General features: G+C 34.7%; 1 protein-coding gene across 1 annotated transcript in view; it reads left to right on the plus strand.

The window, feature by feature from the left end:
* Nucleotides 1–1,804: 1,804 nt before the first annotated feature.
* Nucleotides 1,805–15,406, plus strand: part of HEATR1 (HEAT repeat containing 1) — a 56,834-nt gene continuing 43,232 nt past the window's right edge. The window contains exons 1-10 of the mRNA XM_044676944.1: nucleotides 1,805–1,946; nucleotides 4,108–4,324; nucleotides 5,207–5,348; nucleotides 5,688–5,789; nucleotides 7,258–7,398; nucleotides 8,291–8,502; nucleotides 8,651–8,784; nucleotides 10,556–10,658; nucleotides 11,302–11,412; nucleotides 15,016–15,133. Coding sequence (XP_044532879.1) covers nucleotides 1,805–1,946; nucleotides 4,108–4,324; nucleotides 5,207–5,348; nucleotides 5,688–5,789; nucleotides 7,258–7,398; nucleotides 8,291–8,502; nucleotides 8,651–8,784; nucleotides 10,556–10,658; nucleotides 11,302–11,412; nucleotides 15,016–15,133 — 1,422 coding nt within the window. The remainder of the gene's footprint in view (nucleotides 1,947–4,107; nucleotides 4,325–5,206; nucleotides 5,349–5,687; nucleotides 5,790–7,257; nucleotides 7,399–8,290; nucleotides 8,503–8,650; nucleotides 8,785–10,555; nucleotides 10,659–11,301; nucleotides 11,413–15,015; nucleotides 15,134–15,406) is intronic.

The raw sequence follows: 15,406 nt of genomic DNA on the forward strand, positions 1-15,406 counted from the left end.
TTGTGTTCTCTTAGCTGTATGAAATCTTTTGGGTCTTCTTTCCTGGATTATAATCCTTTTTTCATCCATTGATTTATGTAAGTGAAAAGCTTGGTTCTGGACTCTCCACTCTGTTGGGGGGGGTGAACTGTCAGCACCTAGTTAGCATCTCTATGCAGCTAATTTCCAGATATAAATATTTTTCTTTATTCTTTTTTCTAACTATCTCCAGTCTACCTCCTAGAGTGTATCGGTTGTTCAGGGAGGACTAGCACCTCTAGCCTGAGGGTTTGCCAAGCCCTTTTCAGGGTTGCTTTCCTCCTTTGCCACCCAGCTCTCACCTGTGACATCAGAAGCAGTAGCATACATAGCAGCCATATTCAGATAAAACCTTAGCAGAGGGGCTACACCAGTTGATGGTAACTGACAGGCCTCACATGACTAGGTGAGTTAGTGCCTTGTTTACCCTTGGTATGTGAAGACTTCCCCTGGTAGAAGGGGTGTATGAGAACAGTTTGTTTCAGTGGTCATGAAAGTGGTGGAAGAGGATGCTGTAAAACACTTAGAGCTTGTTTAGACATTGAAGAAGCCAAACCAAACCATCAGCAGTCAAATGGACTTTTATCTTGCTACTAGACTTCTGATGACTAAAAGAGAGAGGAAGTTGGAAGACTTTGCACTATTCTGCCTTACATAAAACCAATTTATGCTTCAGTCAAAAGACATCATTCAGAAATGTCATTTTTGGCCTTTTTGAAGATGTAAGACAACAACCATTATCTCCAAGCCTATTCTTCTGCAGCACTATTACCTATTTGGCATTTTCCAACTGAATGCCCCATAAGCATCTTAGATTCAACATATTCAAAACAGAATTCATATTTCTGCCCAAATCTACCCCTCTTCTTAATTTTGTTATTTTTTTCAAAGATACCAAAGAACCTTTTAGTCATCCAGCCATGAAGACTTAGTCATCTTCCATTCTCCTTCACCACGTATATCTAATAATTTTTCAGGTCTTACTATTCTCCTAGTTCAGACCCTTATCACTTCTCACCTGTACTATTCTATTAGTCTTCAAACTTGTCTTCTTTGCTCTGGTAATCTCTTAACCTGTCTTCTTTGCTCCAGCACTTTCCATGCCAGTTCATCCTTCTCCCAGATGCCTTTAAATTCTTACGATCTAGGTCTGACCATGTCATTTCCCTACCCAATATATTCTGGTGCTCCTTTTTGACTAGAGTAAAACAAAAACTCATTCTGTTTGGCACTTTAAGCCTTTTGCAACCTTATATCTGCTTTTCTAGGGTTATTACACATTGTCACCCTTCACACATTTCTCACTCTAGCCAAACTAACTTCTTATTTGCCATACCTGACCCTCCATTTCCCATCTCTCTATTACACAAGTATGCCTATTCCTGAAGTGCAGTCTCCTCACCTCTTTCCTTTAAAACCTATAGTTATGGTCTCTACATGAGATTTTTCCTGAGTTTCCCAGTTACTAATGCCTCCTTCCTCCAGATTATTTTGTATTAAATTTGTTTTATATTCTGTTTATATGTATACAAACATGTCATCTCACCTGTTCAAATGTGAACTCAGTGGTCCGAAACTGTTTCCTTTTTGTCTCTGTGTTTCCAACACTAAACAGTCTGGCACAAAGTAGATGTATGTTTAATAGATGTTTGATTTATTAAATGTTCTGATGGTTCTTGCAGGGGAATGCTTGACATCAGTGGTATTTCCTTATGGTCTTCATGTCTACTTTATTCTTTCCTAGGATTATTCATTATTATTGTCTTTTTTTTAAAGGTGGTAAAAGATGACATCTTTATCACAGCAACTGCAACGGCTTGCTCTACCTCAAAATGATCCTAGTCTCTTGGCTAGGCATGAAGTTGCATCCTTGCTGTTTGATTGTAAGGAAGCAGCCAGCATTGACAGAGATACCATCTTTGCTCTAGGTAAGCATTACATTTTAAAAAACAAAAAAAAAGGTCTTTAATGTTTATTTTCTGTATTGGTACATAATACAGAAGCCTTTTCCCCCTTCCCTTCTCTGGTATATTTAACATTTTCTTGTGCTGCTTACTACTTTTAGGAGTTGTTTTGCATGGCATCTGATTTGATGATCAAGAACTAAAACTTGTGGCATTAAACTAGCTCTCTGCCACAAGTTTTGTGAGTTTTAAAAAATCAACTAATATTCATTAAGTTTCTACCATGATCCTGATTATATTATATGTAGATAGAAGTGGTATCAAATTCAGATAGAAACAAATCCCTATGGGCCATATTTTGACCCAGAAAACCACAAATTAACATTATTTTGGATCTTATTTTAATTTATTTCATTAAATATTTCCCAGTTACATTTTAATCCAGTTTTAATCTGACTGCATTCTAGGAGGGCCATGAGTTTGATACCTTTACTATACAGTATGAGTGATACAAAAATGGATGTCAGTGTCTTACATAAACTGCTTCTATCTTTAGAATTGGGATGCTTGTATTTGAATTCTCACTTCTTCTCCTTGATAACTTTAGTGACCTTAGGCAAGTCATCTATTCTCTTTGGGCTTCAATTTCTTCATTTGTAAAATGAAGGGATTAGACTGGATGACCTATGAAGTTCCTTCTATGTCTGTAAAGTAGGAGTTTTAGACTTCCTGAAAGGAGGAATTTCTATGATAGAGAAAAAACTTAAAACCTAAAAGACAGTATATAATTCATTGTGGGTTCTGTACTACAGACTACAAATGCTATAGAAATCCATATACTTTCTGGGTACCACAAATTAGGAAGAGCATTGATAAATCAGGATGTGATTAGAGGTGATAAACTGAGCTCATGTAGAAATGGAATGTTTAGCTTAGGGAAGAGGGAATTTTGGAGGAAGAATTTCATTATCTTCAAATACTTAAAGGGCTATAGTGTAGAGGAGGGTGTAGATTTGTTTTGCTTCACCCCAGCTAACAGAACTAGTAGCAATGGATGGATACTGTGTAAAATAGAATTAGCTCGATCCCATTAATAGTCAAAAATCTACTCAACCCAGGCGTGCTAATGATGTCACTCCCACCTCCCTTAGTGGGGAGGGGAGACGAGTTACCCACACGTGACAATAAGTAACAAATCAAGAATAAGAGACTGCCATTTGTCCATTTTAGCATGGGTAGATGTGATACCATATATAAGGAAAGGCTTCTTGACAGTTAGAGCTGTTCAAAACCAGGAAGGCCTGCTTCAAGAGGTAATAGGTTCCCTATCATGGGGCTGGGAGGGAAATGGGGAGATTATTCCATCAGGGGACAGAAACAACTTGTAGAGATGTTGTAGAATTCTATTCAGGATTAAGTTGGACCTCCAAGGTTCCTTCCATCTATATGATTCTTTAAATATTATTTTGAACTGAGAAAATTTTTCTTGTAATAAGAATGAGAATGACAGTAATATTAGCCAAAACTGATTGGACTGGAAGAGAATAGTAAGATGGAAGTTTGATCAGAAATGTGTTTCAGTCTTAGTGTTTTGAGTGGAAATAAATTGTATTTGGTTTGCAACTCTTAATATTTAACTATAATAAGCACCTATTGAGTAAATACTATAGTTTGTATTAGTCATTTTTAATATTTGAGCTAGAAGAAAACTTAAACATTTTCTAGTCTTAGACATTTTATAAAAAAGGAAATTGAAATTTAAAGAAGTAAGGTCATGCCTCTTTGAATACAGAACCCCTCACTTGAAAGTCATTGTGTTTTATTTGTATGGTGATTTCTTTTGCTTGTTACATTTTAATGGTTGATAAGTATTTTTTTTTTCCTTTGGAAGTTTAGCTAAATGCTTTTTAAATCATACAGCAAATTGCTAGTAAGCTCAGATTTGGAAAAGAGTTTATGACTGTAGCATTGCCCAAACCTCTAGACATCACTATGCCACTAGAATGTTTTAAATAAGGAATGTTGAATTACATATGTTTTTAAATTTTATTATATATTTGAATTGAGAATAAATAGTGATGGAATTTTATTCTAACATTTCTAGATCTTATTCTAACATTCTAGATCTAGATAAGATTTTTTTTTTTAATTTTTATAAACCTCTCCACTTTTTTTTTTTTTAAAGGATGTACTGGCCTTGAAGAACTTACTGGGATTGATCCTTCATTTCAGAAGTTTGAGTCAACCTTATTCAGCCAGTTAGCTAAAAGCTTGGAAAGGAGTGTTCAGACCAAAGCAGTGAACAAACAGCTGGATGAAAATATTTCATTATTTCTTATACACTTGTCACCTTATTTCATGCTTAAGCCAGCACAGAAGTGCCTGGAGTGGTTGATTCACAGGTAATCATTTAATCTGTGTTCATATTAATAGGCTTAAGTTCTGAACATTTTTTAATTACTAAAACAATTCAAAGTACTTATTTGTATAATTAATTTAAAGATTAAAAAATTAAGTGTGTTAATAGATTTTTTTCTGTTAGTGCAGTGCCTATATACTAGACAAATACCCTATTCCAGCATCATAATTATTTTTTACTTTGGTAGTTACAAAAATAGATACCAGAAACTTTTAATAGATGGCTTACAATGCCTTTATTTAAAAGAACTCACTCTACATTACTCTTTAAAAAACAAAACCCAAAAAAACCCTTCCCTCCCATCTTAGAATCAATACTTTGTATTGGTTCTAAGGCAGAAGAGTGGTAAGAACTAGGCATAGTGGTTAAGTGACTTTGTCCAAGGTTACACATCTAGGAAGTGTCTAAGACCAAATTTGAACCCAGGACCTCCCATCTCTAGGCCTAGTTCTCAATACACTGAACCACTTAGCTGACCCTTGATAACAATTGTGTTTTAAAGTAAATTTCATTATCAACATGTCCTGTATTTGTCTATGACATGTTTTTATAAAATAGAGCACACCTAGGGGCAGCTGGGTAGCTCAGTGGAGTGAGAGTCAGGCCTAGAGACAGGAGGTCCTAGGTTCAAACCCGGCCTCAGCCACTTCCCAGCTGTGTGACCCTGGGCAAGTCACTTGACCCCCATTGCCCACCCTTACCAATCTTCCATTTATAAGACAATACACCGAAGTACAAGGGTTTAAAATAAAAAAAAAAAATAGAGCACACCTAAATTTAGAAAACATGGCATTTTAAAGTGTCTATTAGGAAAAGATATATTGATAATGTGTTATATAAGTTTAACTGTTTACCTTCTTCCTAGATTTCACATCCATCTTTACAATCAAGATAGCCTCATTGGTTGTGTTCTTCCATATCATGAGACAAAAATATTTGTACGTGTTATACAGCTTCTAAAAATAAGTAATCCAACTCATAAATGGAACTGGTTGGAACCTGTTAAGGTATGATTATTAAATGATACAATATGCCTACTCCATTGTAGCAAAAACTGTTTCCTTACAAAAACATCATGCATTCTTACCTTCATGTTTTCCTTTATGTTGTTTCCTGTATTCAGAATTCTCTTTTGCCATTATTGTTTCATGTTATTCTTAATATCTCCCTAACTAGATTTACACATTCTGAAAGCAAAAACTACATCTTAATAATTTTTTATCAAGTGTCTATTTCAATTCAGAGCACTATATTGACATTTAATCAGTATTTGTTTAGCTGATCAAAAATGATAGAATGGCCTTAGAGCCTTTTTAATTTATTTTGACTATTTCTTCTAATGACAGATGTCTGGGGTTCATTTAGCCAAAGGAACTTTGGTTACTCATTGCTACAAAGACCTTGGTTTCATGGATTTTATTTGCAGTCTGGTAACCAAATCTGTAAAGGTTAGTATATATTGTTTCATTATGTATGTATGTATAGCATCCATTAAAGTCCTGTTGTAGTACTTCATCTAGGCATGAAGATGACCCTCTGCTTTTCAAAATTTTGCCAGTAGAATGCAATTTCTGGCAGGAAGTGCTTCAGTTCAGTGTACTGGTGATGTACACTCTGTTTTGGAAAGCCTTACATCAAGATGAAGGACTTCTTGGCCATATCAACTATTGGAGACTGGCCATTAAGCTGTAGAGAGGGTAGATACAGTGGGGATACCTTTCTTTATATCATCACATGAAATAATTTTCTTTTGATGTGGAATGTACCTCAGTAAGTCAGCAGTTTGATAATATATTTGCATGATATAAAAATGCTCTAAAAAAAAATTGTTGAGGGGCAACTAGTGGCTCAGTGGCTAGAGAGCCAAGCTTGGAATTGGAAAGTCCTGGGTTCTAATTTGACTTTGGACCCTTCCTAGCTATGAGAACTTGAGCAAGTCACTTAACCTCAGTTACCTAACCGTTATGGCTCTTCTCACTTGGAACCCATACTTAGAATAGATTCTAAGGCAGAAGGTAAAAGTTTAAAAGAAAATTGTTGGATTATTTTAGTACAAGCTGAAATACAGTTGCCAAAAAATTTAGAAATATTTGTTCATATGTCTGGGTTAGATATATAAATAATGGAATCATTATCAAAATCATTAGTCTATTAGTAGTTGTATTTAGGCAGCTAATCTTCTAATTATACAGAAGAAAAAGTAAAAATATCAGAAATGGTTTAATCCTTTAACTTCTAGTTCCTTGTGAAGTCATCAGTGTTATGTTATGTGAAACATATATTTAATCCCCCAATGGTGGGTGTAGCCCTATATATCCCTCTGAATTTCCAGAGCTTTCCAGTCCTCTAGATGTTCATGTGGCCTGTCCTAATGCATGAGATTGCATTTGGAAATAGCAATCTAAAGACTTATATACTACCACATCTCCCTGAAATTCACACTGCCATTGTTGGCCCTGTTGTTAACTATATTCCAAGTGAAGTGGCCAAAAAAACACCTTGTTATGTTGAGGGGGTGTTAAAACATGCATTACTATCTTAGACTCAAGTATACAAAATATTGTCCCCTGAAAGAAGCGTAGAGGAAAAGCTTGATAATAGGAGCAGGGATGATTAGTATAGAAGGTAGCTAGATGCATCCTACTTAAGCACTGTCTTTAAAATATGTAGCTACATTGGTGCAATGACAGATTACTATTGGTACCGGGTTTCTGTTATGCTAGTTAGGTTACTACCACAGTCTCTCAACTAGCAGACTCTCTTGTGAGATATATAATCTGGAATTGATTTTGTTTCATTAAAATTAAGATGATGCAAAAAATAAAGTATATAAAGAATAAAGAAAATTATTTTGTTTTATACTTATGTCAAGTTATTGCCTTCCTATTTTAATTCTTTCTTACATTTCCTTTGTAGGTTTTTTCAGAATATCCTGGAAGTTCAGCTCAATTGAGAGTCCTACTGACTTTTTATGCTTCCACAATTGTGTCGGCTCTAGTGTCTGCTAATGATATATCTGACACTTTAGTTGCTAAGCTTTTCCCCTATATTCAAAAGGTTAGTTCTCTTTATATGTGAAATGGATTATTTTGAGCTCCCATCTACTCAGTGATTTCTAAGAATTCTTTTAGAAGAATGTTGATGTTTTACATAAGTCTGTGTAAGTTATTGAAATTACCTTCTGAAAAATATGATAATTGTTGAGGTAATAATTTTGACAAAGAATTTCCCCTCTCCAAAGCTTCCATTTTGGCAACTTACTGGGAAATCTCCAAGGACAAATTTTCTAATTACTTTTCTCACTATTTGAAGCACGCAGCTAGAAAAGTGTGGATTAATCCAATCTAGGCACCCCAAACTTTGTTTCTCTTTCTACATCTCCTTCCCATATTAATATCAGTAGCATGGGCCTTAACATCCTCATGTTTTCTTCTGTCAGTAGTCAGCTTGGTGTCCTTCAGTCCCTTGCACCTTAACATTTCTCCTAATTAATGCTCTAAGTGTCCCAGGGGTCTTAGCTAAGTATTAAGAAGAAAACAATCTGACAAAAATATGTTAATTAACTTTGGAAAGAGTAGAGCAGAAATAGTGAGTTGGTTATATTTTAAGAGGAATTTATGTACTCTGGAATATGTGTTTTCAGCATATTTTTGGCAAGCATTTATTAGTAGTACTATCTTTGTGCCAGGTATTTTGCTTGGCATCAGGGATACAAAGTCTTGCCCTCAAGGAGCTCATATTCTGTTGGCATGTGCCTTATGTTGTTCCTTAACTCCTTGTATCTCTTTCCTCTCACTTTTCCAAGGTAAACAAGTACTCAGACCATTTCTAAAAGAGCAAATTTATAGTTACGTGATGCAAAGTTCTGTTTATTTGTCCCAGGATAAGAATGAATATTTAAGATGAAGCATAGCTTATAATTTTCTTCAATTTTTTGAAAAAATTTTAGGGACTAAAGTCATCTTTACCTGATTATAGAGCTGCAACCTACATGATAATCTGTCAAGTTTCAGTGAAAGTGACAATGGAAGATACTTTTGTTCATTCCTTGGCATCACAGATTGGCAAAACCCTGACCAAAATCCCCTCTTTGATCAAGGATGGATTAGGTTGCTTGATTGTGCTTTTGCAGAGGCAGAAGACAGAAGGCCTTGGGAAAAAGTAAGTATAGGAAAATGCAAAAACAAATTCTTCGTTGCTAAAACTGCTAATAAACTTGTTTTGAGTTAAATGGAGTATACTTTTAACTTCTTTTTACCATATATTGACTAGTACTAGAGGCAAATAATATGAATTTGATTCTTTATAGGCTATTTGTTCACCTATGTAATGTTCCTGATCTCATTTCCTTACTACATGAAATTTCAGTATCATATGATATTGGTCCTCTTCTGCATTACATGCTTCCCCATTTTGTTGTCGCCATCATTCATCGTGTTACAGGTATGTGATTTTACTTTGTGCCAAATGGTTGTGTCATAAACAAATTGATTTATTTTTTTCTAATAGTGAGAGATGTTGGTTTTTCAAATGCCCTCTAATATCTGGATTTTCTTGTGTATTAAATATTGTAGTTTCCTGGTAATCTTAAGAGAATTTTTCTTTAAGTATGTTAATTAAAACTTTATAAAATAAAACAAAAAAAACACACGATATAGTGAAGCCATGATAAGTGAACCGCAATATAGCAAGAGATGACTGTACTGATATTGCATCTAGTAAAGACCATGAAAACTCTTTGATGGATTCAATATTTCATATTTTTAAGGGTTTTTTAGAATCCTTTGTACTACTGTGTAAATTTGCATTGGACTAGAGTAGGAATTAAAAAACTTGAATATTTGTCATAGGAAATGTGGCCCAACAAGTTATTTGAGTTCTCTGTGTCTTTCTTTTCTCGTTTGTAAAATGGAGGTGCTACTTACTGTAGAGTATTTTAATTTATAAACAAATCTAAGCATTTTCATGTGGGAAAGTACTTAGAAAAATATAAATCACTATGCAGTCTTTTTTTCCTCAAACTCTTAAATTCTGTCTTAGAATCAGTTCTAAGACAAAAGAATGGTAAGGGCTAGGGAATTGGAGTTATGTGACTTGCCCAGGGTCACATAGCTAGAAAATGTCTGGGTTCAGATTTGAACCCAGATCTTCCTAACTCCTGATTGCAATATATTTAAGTTTTATTTTTAAAATATCCTTTTGAATAATGGTGAAATATAGGGTAAAATATTTCTTTTGAAACCATCCTGACTTAAAAACTTGTCCACTGTTTGTAAGTTGAATAGAATTAGTATTTTTTTTAAACCCTTACCTTCCATCTTGGAGTCAATACTGTGTATTGGTTCTAAGGCAGAAGAATGGTAAGGGTAGGCAGTGGGGGTCAAGTGACTTGCCCAGGGTCACACAGCTGGGAAGTGTCTGAGTTCAGATTTGAACTTACAACCTCCCATCTCTAGGCCTGGCTCTCAATCCACTGAGCTACCCAGCTGCCCCCAGAATTAGTATTTTTGTATGATACAGTTTCACAAAGACCTGTGATTTCATCCTTCCATTTATGTAGATTGCAACCTTTCTATGCCTTAGTGTGGTGATGGGAAACCTATGGCACGTGTGTTAGCACTGATATGTTGCAGCCATTTTTGGTGACATGCGGCCGCATATAGAGAAGTATGGAGCCACATACAGAGGATGAAACATTTGCTGTAGTGTAGTGTAGACACTCTGTGCTTTATAGATGACAATTCTACCTATATTAATTGACCTATTTTGGTTTATTAAATACAGTTATATATTACAATTATACATTTTTGTTATTTAAACTGTAAATATCACAAGATTATGGTTTTTTTCAAAGTGACACACCACCCAAGTTATGCTCGGTTTTTTGGTGAATTTTGACACACCTAGGTCAAAAGGTTGCCCATCATTGCCTTAGTGGGTAGATGATATTTGTTTAGTCACTGTCCAAAAGAGATTTATCTCTCAGTGACCTAGCTTTCTGGTTCCAAGCCTTCACTATTTATCTTGGCCCCTAGGCAATAGATACAAAGGCTGTTGCTAGATCTGTACTTGGATCTTTTTTAACTGGATTGGATTAAATAGAGCTTTTTCTCTGCTGAAAGACCATGAGATATTGAGGTATGAGGCATTAATTAAAAAATAATTGAAATTTCCTCCCATAATCTTTGTTTTTTTGTTATTCCTTACTAAGAAGAAGAAGAAACTGAGGAGCTAGACAACCACATTTATACAAGACTCTTAGAAGAAATACTTAAAGATATATCATTGGAAAACAACTTAGATCATTTATTGGCCAGGTAAGATACCACTTTTAAATTTGTCTTTAGTTAGGTTAGTTCAGGGATGAATTTGCATTTTTCCCATGCTCCCTTGCTTTTCTACAACTTGTTTTTTTTTTTGTTTTGTTTTGTTTTGTTTTGTTTTGTTTTTTTTAAACCCTTGTACTTTGGTGTATTGTCTCATAGGTGGAAGAGTGGTAAGGGTGGGCAATGGGGGTCAAGTGACTTGCCCAGGGTCACACAGCTGGGAAGTGGCTGAGGCCGGGTTTGAACCTAGGACCTCCTGTCTCTAGGTCTGACTCTCACTCCACTGAGCTACCCAGCTGCCCCTCTACAACTTGTTTTGATGGAAACCATTATTTTATTTCTGCATATTGGTCTGTGAAAATACTCATTAATTATTTTGTCTGTGATTAGATTGCATTTGTTTTCTGTAATAATGCTCCATTGTATTGGTGACTCTTCATTCAGGAGTTTTTAGGATAGATTAGTCTGAAACTAAAACTAAGTATACTTTGATATCATTCAGCAAATGTTAACAAAGGAAAGCCTTAATTATTGCAGGTAGAATGGCAGTTCTTGTCCTTGGTTAAAGGTACTTGCATATTTGATAAGGAGACCTCATATTGACCTGTATTCTATTGATTGTTTTGTTTCATAGCACTCTTCTTGAAGAATACATTTCATACAGTTCACAGAAAGAAACAGATTCTAATGAAATATCACAACTCAATGAGCAAATTCTTCCTCTCATTAGACTTTTGGAAAGCAAGTAAGTTACTTTTTCCTTATGTGTAATTCTTTATGTATTAACTTCCCTGGTCTAATCAGTTCTGTAAATTAAAAATCATTTTATGAAGAAATTTTATTGCACTGAATTGCTTGCAGTGTTCAGTGAGTTATTATTTGGAGGAGAAAGTATTGGAAATATTTCTGTTCTACAGAGATTTTGTTAGAGAAACATTTATTCTAACATAATTTAGTCTGCTATGTTTGGTTTTGAAGATGCCTATTTTGTCCTTAGTCAGTAAGCATTTATTAAGTACCTACTCTTTGTCAGAAACTATAGTAACAAATATAAAAAGATCCAGAAAATACTTTGTCTTCAAAAAGCTGACAGTCCAGATTTTAGAACTGTTAATTTATCAGAACCCTAATTAATATATACCTGCAATGAAATCAGAGAGAATCATGATTTTTTTTTAAATTGGAATTGTATTGGTTTATTACATTCCTGTCTTACTTAGTTTCCTTAGACTTAAAAAAGTTTAAAAATGACTTTTATGGGATCCAGTAAGATTGATTTCTGCCTAATGGAGAAAGCATGCTTTAACAATAATTCTTACACTTGGATCATTTTTCCTTCTCCATCTTTTTCCTTGAATGAGGAGAAAGGGAGAGGGAATGGGAAGTAGAAAAGAGTAAAATTTAAAGACTTTCTCAGGAGATTCTAGATGAAAAAATTTTAAGTCTATTTTGAAAGAAGTCTTAAAAGCCATTTCTGTGCATTTAATTTTTCTTTCAGGTAAATGACACATCTTATAGCAGTTAAGCATTTATTTAACCAGTTTTCTTAAAGTGTAAAATGCCCTATCTGTTTGAGAGGGGGTGGTTCTAAGACATCCCTACTTTAGACAGTTCCAGTTTTCCTCCATATTGCCTCCATTTTTAATGCCCATTCCAGCCTTTTTAGGTGGTTTTTTTTTTCATTACATTTTTTTATCCATAAAAATTTCTCCTCTTCCCACAATTGAGAATGAAAGAACAAACCCTTATCGCAAATATGTATAGTTAAGCAAAACAAATTTCCTTATTGACCATGCCCAAAAAATTATGTCTCATTTTGCACTCTCCCTCTCTATCAAAAAGTAGATAGCATGTATTTCCATTAGTTCTCTAGAATTGTTGAGTCATTATGCTAATGAGAGTCCCTAATTCTTCCAGAGTTGTTTGTCTTTACGATATTTTGCTATTGGATAAATTGTCCTTCTGGTTTTGCCTAATTCCACTACATTAGTTCTTACAAGTCTCCCTAGGTTTCTCTGAAGTCATTTCTGTCATTATTCTTACATACAATAACATTTTATCATGTTTATGTACCATAACTTGTTCCACCTTTCCCCAAATTTATGAGCACCCATTCCTTGTCATCTAAATATTTTTTTACATCTTTAGGCTTGCTTTTACTTAGAACTAATGCTTCTTTCGAATTTCTCTTCTCCCCTTTTCCTTTTATTTCTCTCTTGAATGAAATGTATTTCTTTTAAATCCTTTGTTTGAACTAAACATTTTCTGTTTTTATTGAAGATTTTTCTATTTCGTTAAACTTCCATTTACCCCCTTGTACTCAGGTTTGCTGGGAAAGTTATTCTTGACTGTAAACCTATATCCTTTGTTTTCTGGAATGTGATCCTTACTATGGTTCCCTCAATACTTTAATTATTTCTTTCTAGCTGCTTGCAATAAATTTTCTCAAATCTGGTAGCTTTAGATTTTATGTTTCCAGGAATTTTCATTTGGGGTTTTCTTTGATGGGTGGTCAGTGGATTCTTTCTATTTCCATTTTACCTACCTGGTTCCAAGAACTCTGGACAGTTTCCTTTCAGTTTTTCTAGAAATAATGTGTCTAGTCTCTTTGTTCAGTCATTTTACTCTGAAAATCCAATGATTATTAAATTTTTTCCATTAAAACTGTTTTCTGGCTGATTTTTTTTTTTTGCTAATTTCCTTTTTAAGACTTTGGAATTTGTTTTAATATTTCTTATTTCCTCATGGAATCATTGTCTTCATTTTGGTCCATTCTAATTTTCAGAGAGTTAGTTGCTTATGCTAAGTTTTGTACCTCTGGTACCAAAGTTATTAATTAACTTTTCTAAATAGCTCTCATTTCTTTTCTAATTTTTCCTCTCTAGCATTCTCATTTCATTTATAAAAACGTCTTAAAAATTTTTTTTTATTTCTAAAATTCTCAAAATTATAGGAATTCTAGTTGAATTGGTACCCAAGCTTTGTTTTTCTCACTTAACAATTGGGGAATTACCTTGTTAGAAATTTGTCTCCGTTCCCTAAAAATTGGAGAAATAAAGATTTATCAGAGAAACTTGCCATAAAAAAAATTTCCCCGGTTTCCTGCCCTTTTTCTAATTTTGACTTCTGTTATAAGGAAATAAGGAAAGAGCAGGAGCTACTGTAAAGGTAGAGCCAGGAAGCTTCCAAAATTCTAGGAGACCATTGAAGGAGTAGGTTGAGTTTGTCTGATCTCTTTGGGTGGACCTCGTGAATTTGACTATTCTCCCTCTCCTGTGGCTGTCTTGATCTAACTACTTATTCCTGTGTTCCTGTGTGTATCCTGTTGCTGCTGACTGATAGAGATTCCAACAAAGCTGCTTGTGACACCTAAAGCCATCTATCAGTGAGAACCTTTTTCCTTTACTCCCAGTTCCTACAATAAATGCACTTCACTAACCAAATTCCCCCCTTAGATGGGGAATAGAGGTGGTAAGGCTGGAAGGTGAGCAAGAACAGGACTAAAGGGAAAAGGTTCTCACTGACAGATGGCTATAAATGTCACAAGCAGCTCTGTTGGAATCTCTCAGTCAGCAGCAACAGGAAACACACAGGAACAAGTAGTTGGATCAGAAGGACAGCCACAGGAGAAGGAGAATAGTCAAACTCACAAAGTCTACCCAAAGAGATCAGACAAACTCAACCTACTCTTTCAGTGGTCTCCTAGACGAAACACTGTCACTTCCCTAGAATTCTGGAACCTTCCTGGCTCTGCCTTTACAGCAGCTCCTGCTCTTTCCTTATTTCCTTATAACACTTCCTTTTGTTTGTGGAAAACCTTTTTAATTTTATGCCATCAAAATTTTACGTTTTACTTCCCATGGTTCTCTCTTATTTGGTCATAAATTCTTACCCCTATAGGTAAAAATTTTCCATCTTCCTCTAAATCATTTATCCATTTTAACCATATTTTATATACAGCATAAGATTTTGGTCTATGCATATGTCATTTTTGCTAAACTGCTCTTCAGTTTTCCTATCAATTTTTATCAAATGCTGAGTTCTTACTTCAAAAGCTTGGATCTTTCTGTTTATCAAATACTAGATTCCTATGATCATTTGCTACAGTGTATTGTATACCTAACATACTCCACTGATCCCACTCTAATTCTTAGCCAGTAGCAGATTGTTTTTAATGATTACTGCTTTGTCATAGTTTGAGACCTGGTATTGCCAGACTGCTTTCCTTCATATTTTTTTCATTGATTCCTTTGATATGCTTGATCTTTTCTTTTTTCCAGATGAAATTTTTCTAGCTCTATAACATAATCCTTTGGTTGTTTGATTGGTGGCTTTTTGTTTCTTACAGATACCCTAAGACATTAGATTTAGTATTGGAGGACCATCTGAAGGACATTACAGATCCCCAAAAGCAGGAATTTTTCCATCAATTTATTTCTCTCTCCACAAGTGGAGGAAAGTTTCAGGTAGGCTCTGATTACTACAGAGGGTTAGAGGAAAGGAGTGATTTACAAAAATGACATGCTGTAGGAAGGAGCAAAGCAAAATTTGTGGTATTTCTCCCCATTAACTTAGAAAATTCTTAGAGAAAATCAGATTTCAGGAATTGCTGAGTAAAGAAGAAGAACTCTGAGTCTGTTGAGGAGCATGTTTCCATTTGGGGGTACAGTCTGAGGAAAGGCTCTAGCTGGAATAGAATGATTTGACAGAGTTGTGTTAACATGATTAAAAAGGCATAT

This window comes from Gracilinanus agilis, chromosome 4 (assembly GCF_016433145.1).
Source record: "Gracilinanus agilis isolate LMUSP501 chromosome 4, AgileGrace, whole genome shotgun sequence".
NCBI lineage: Eukaryota > Metazoa > Chordata > Mammalia > Didelphimorphia > Didelphidae > Gracilinanus > Gracilinanus agilis.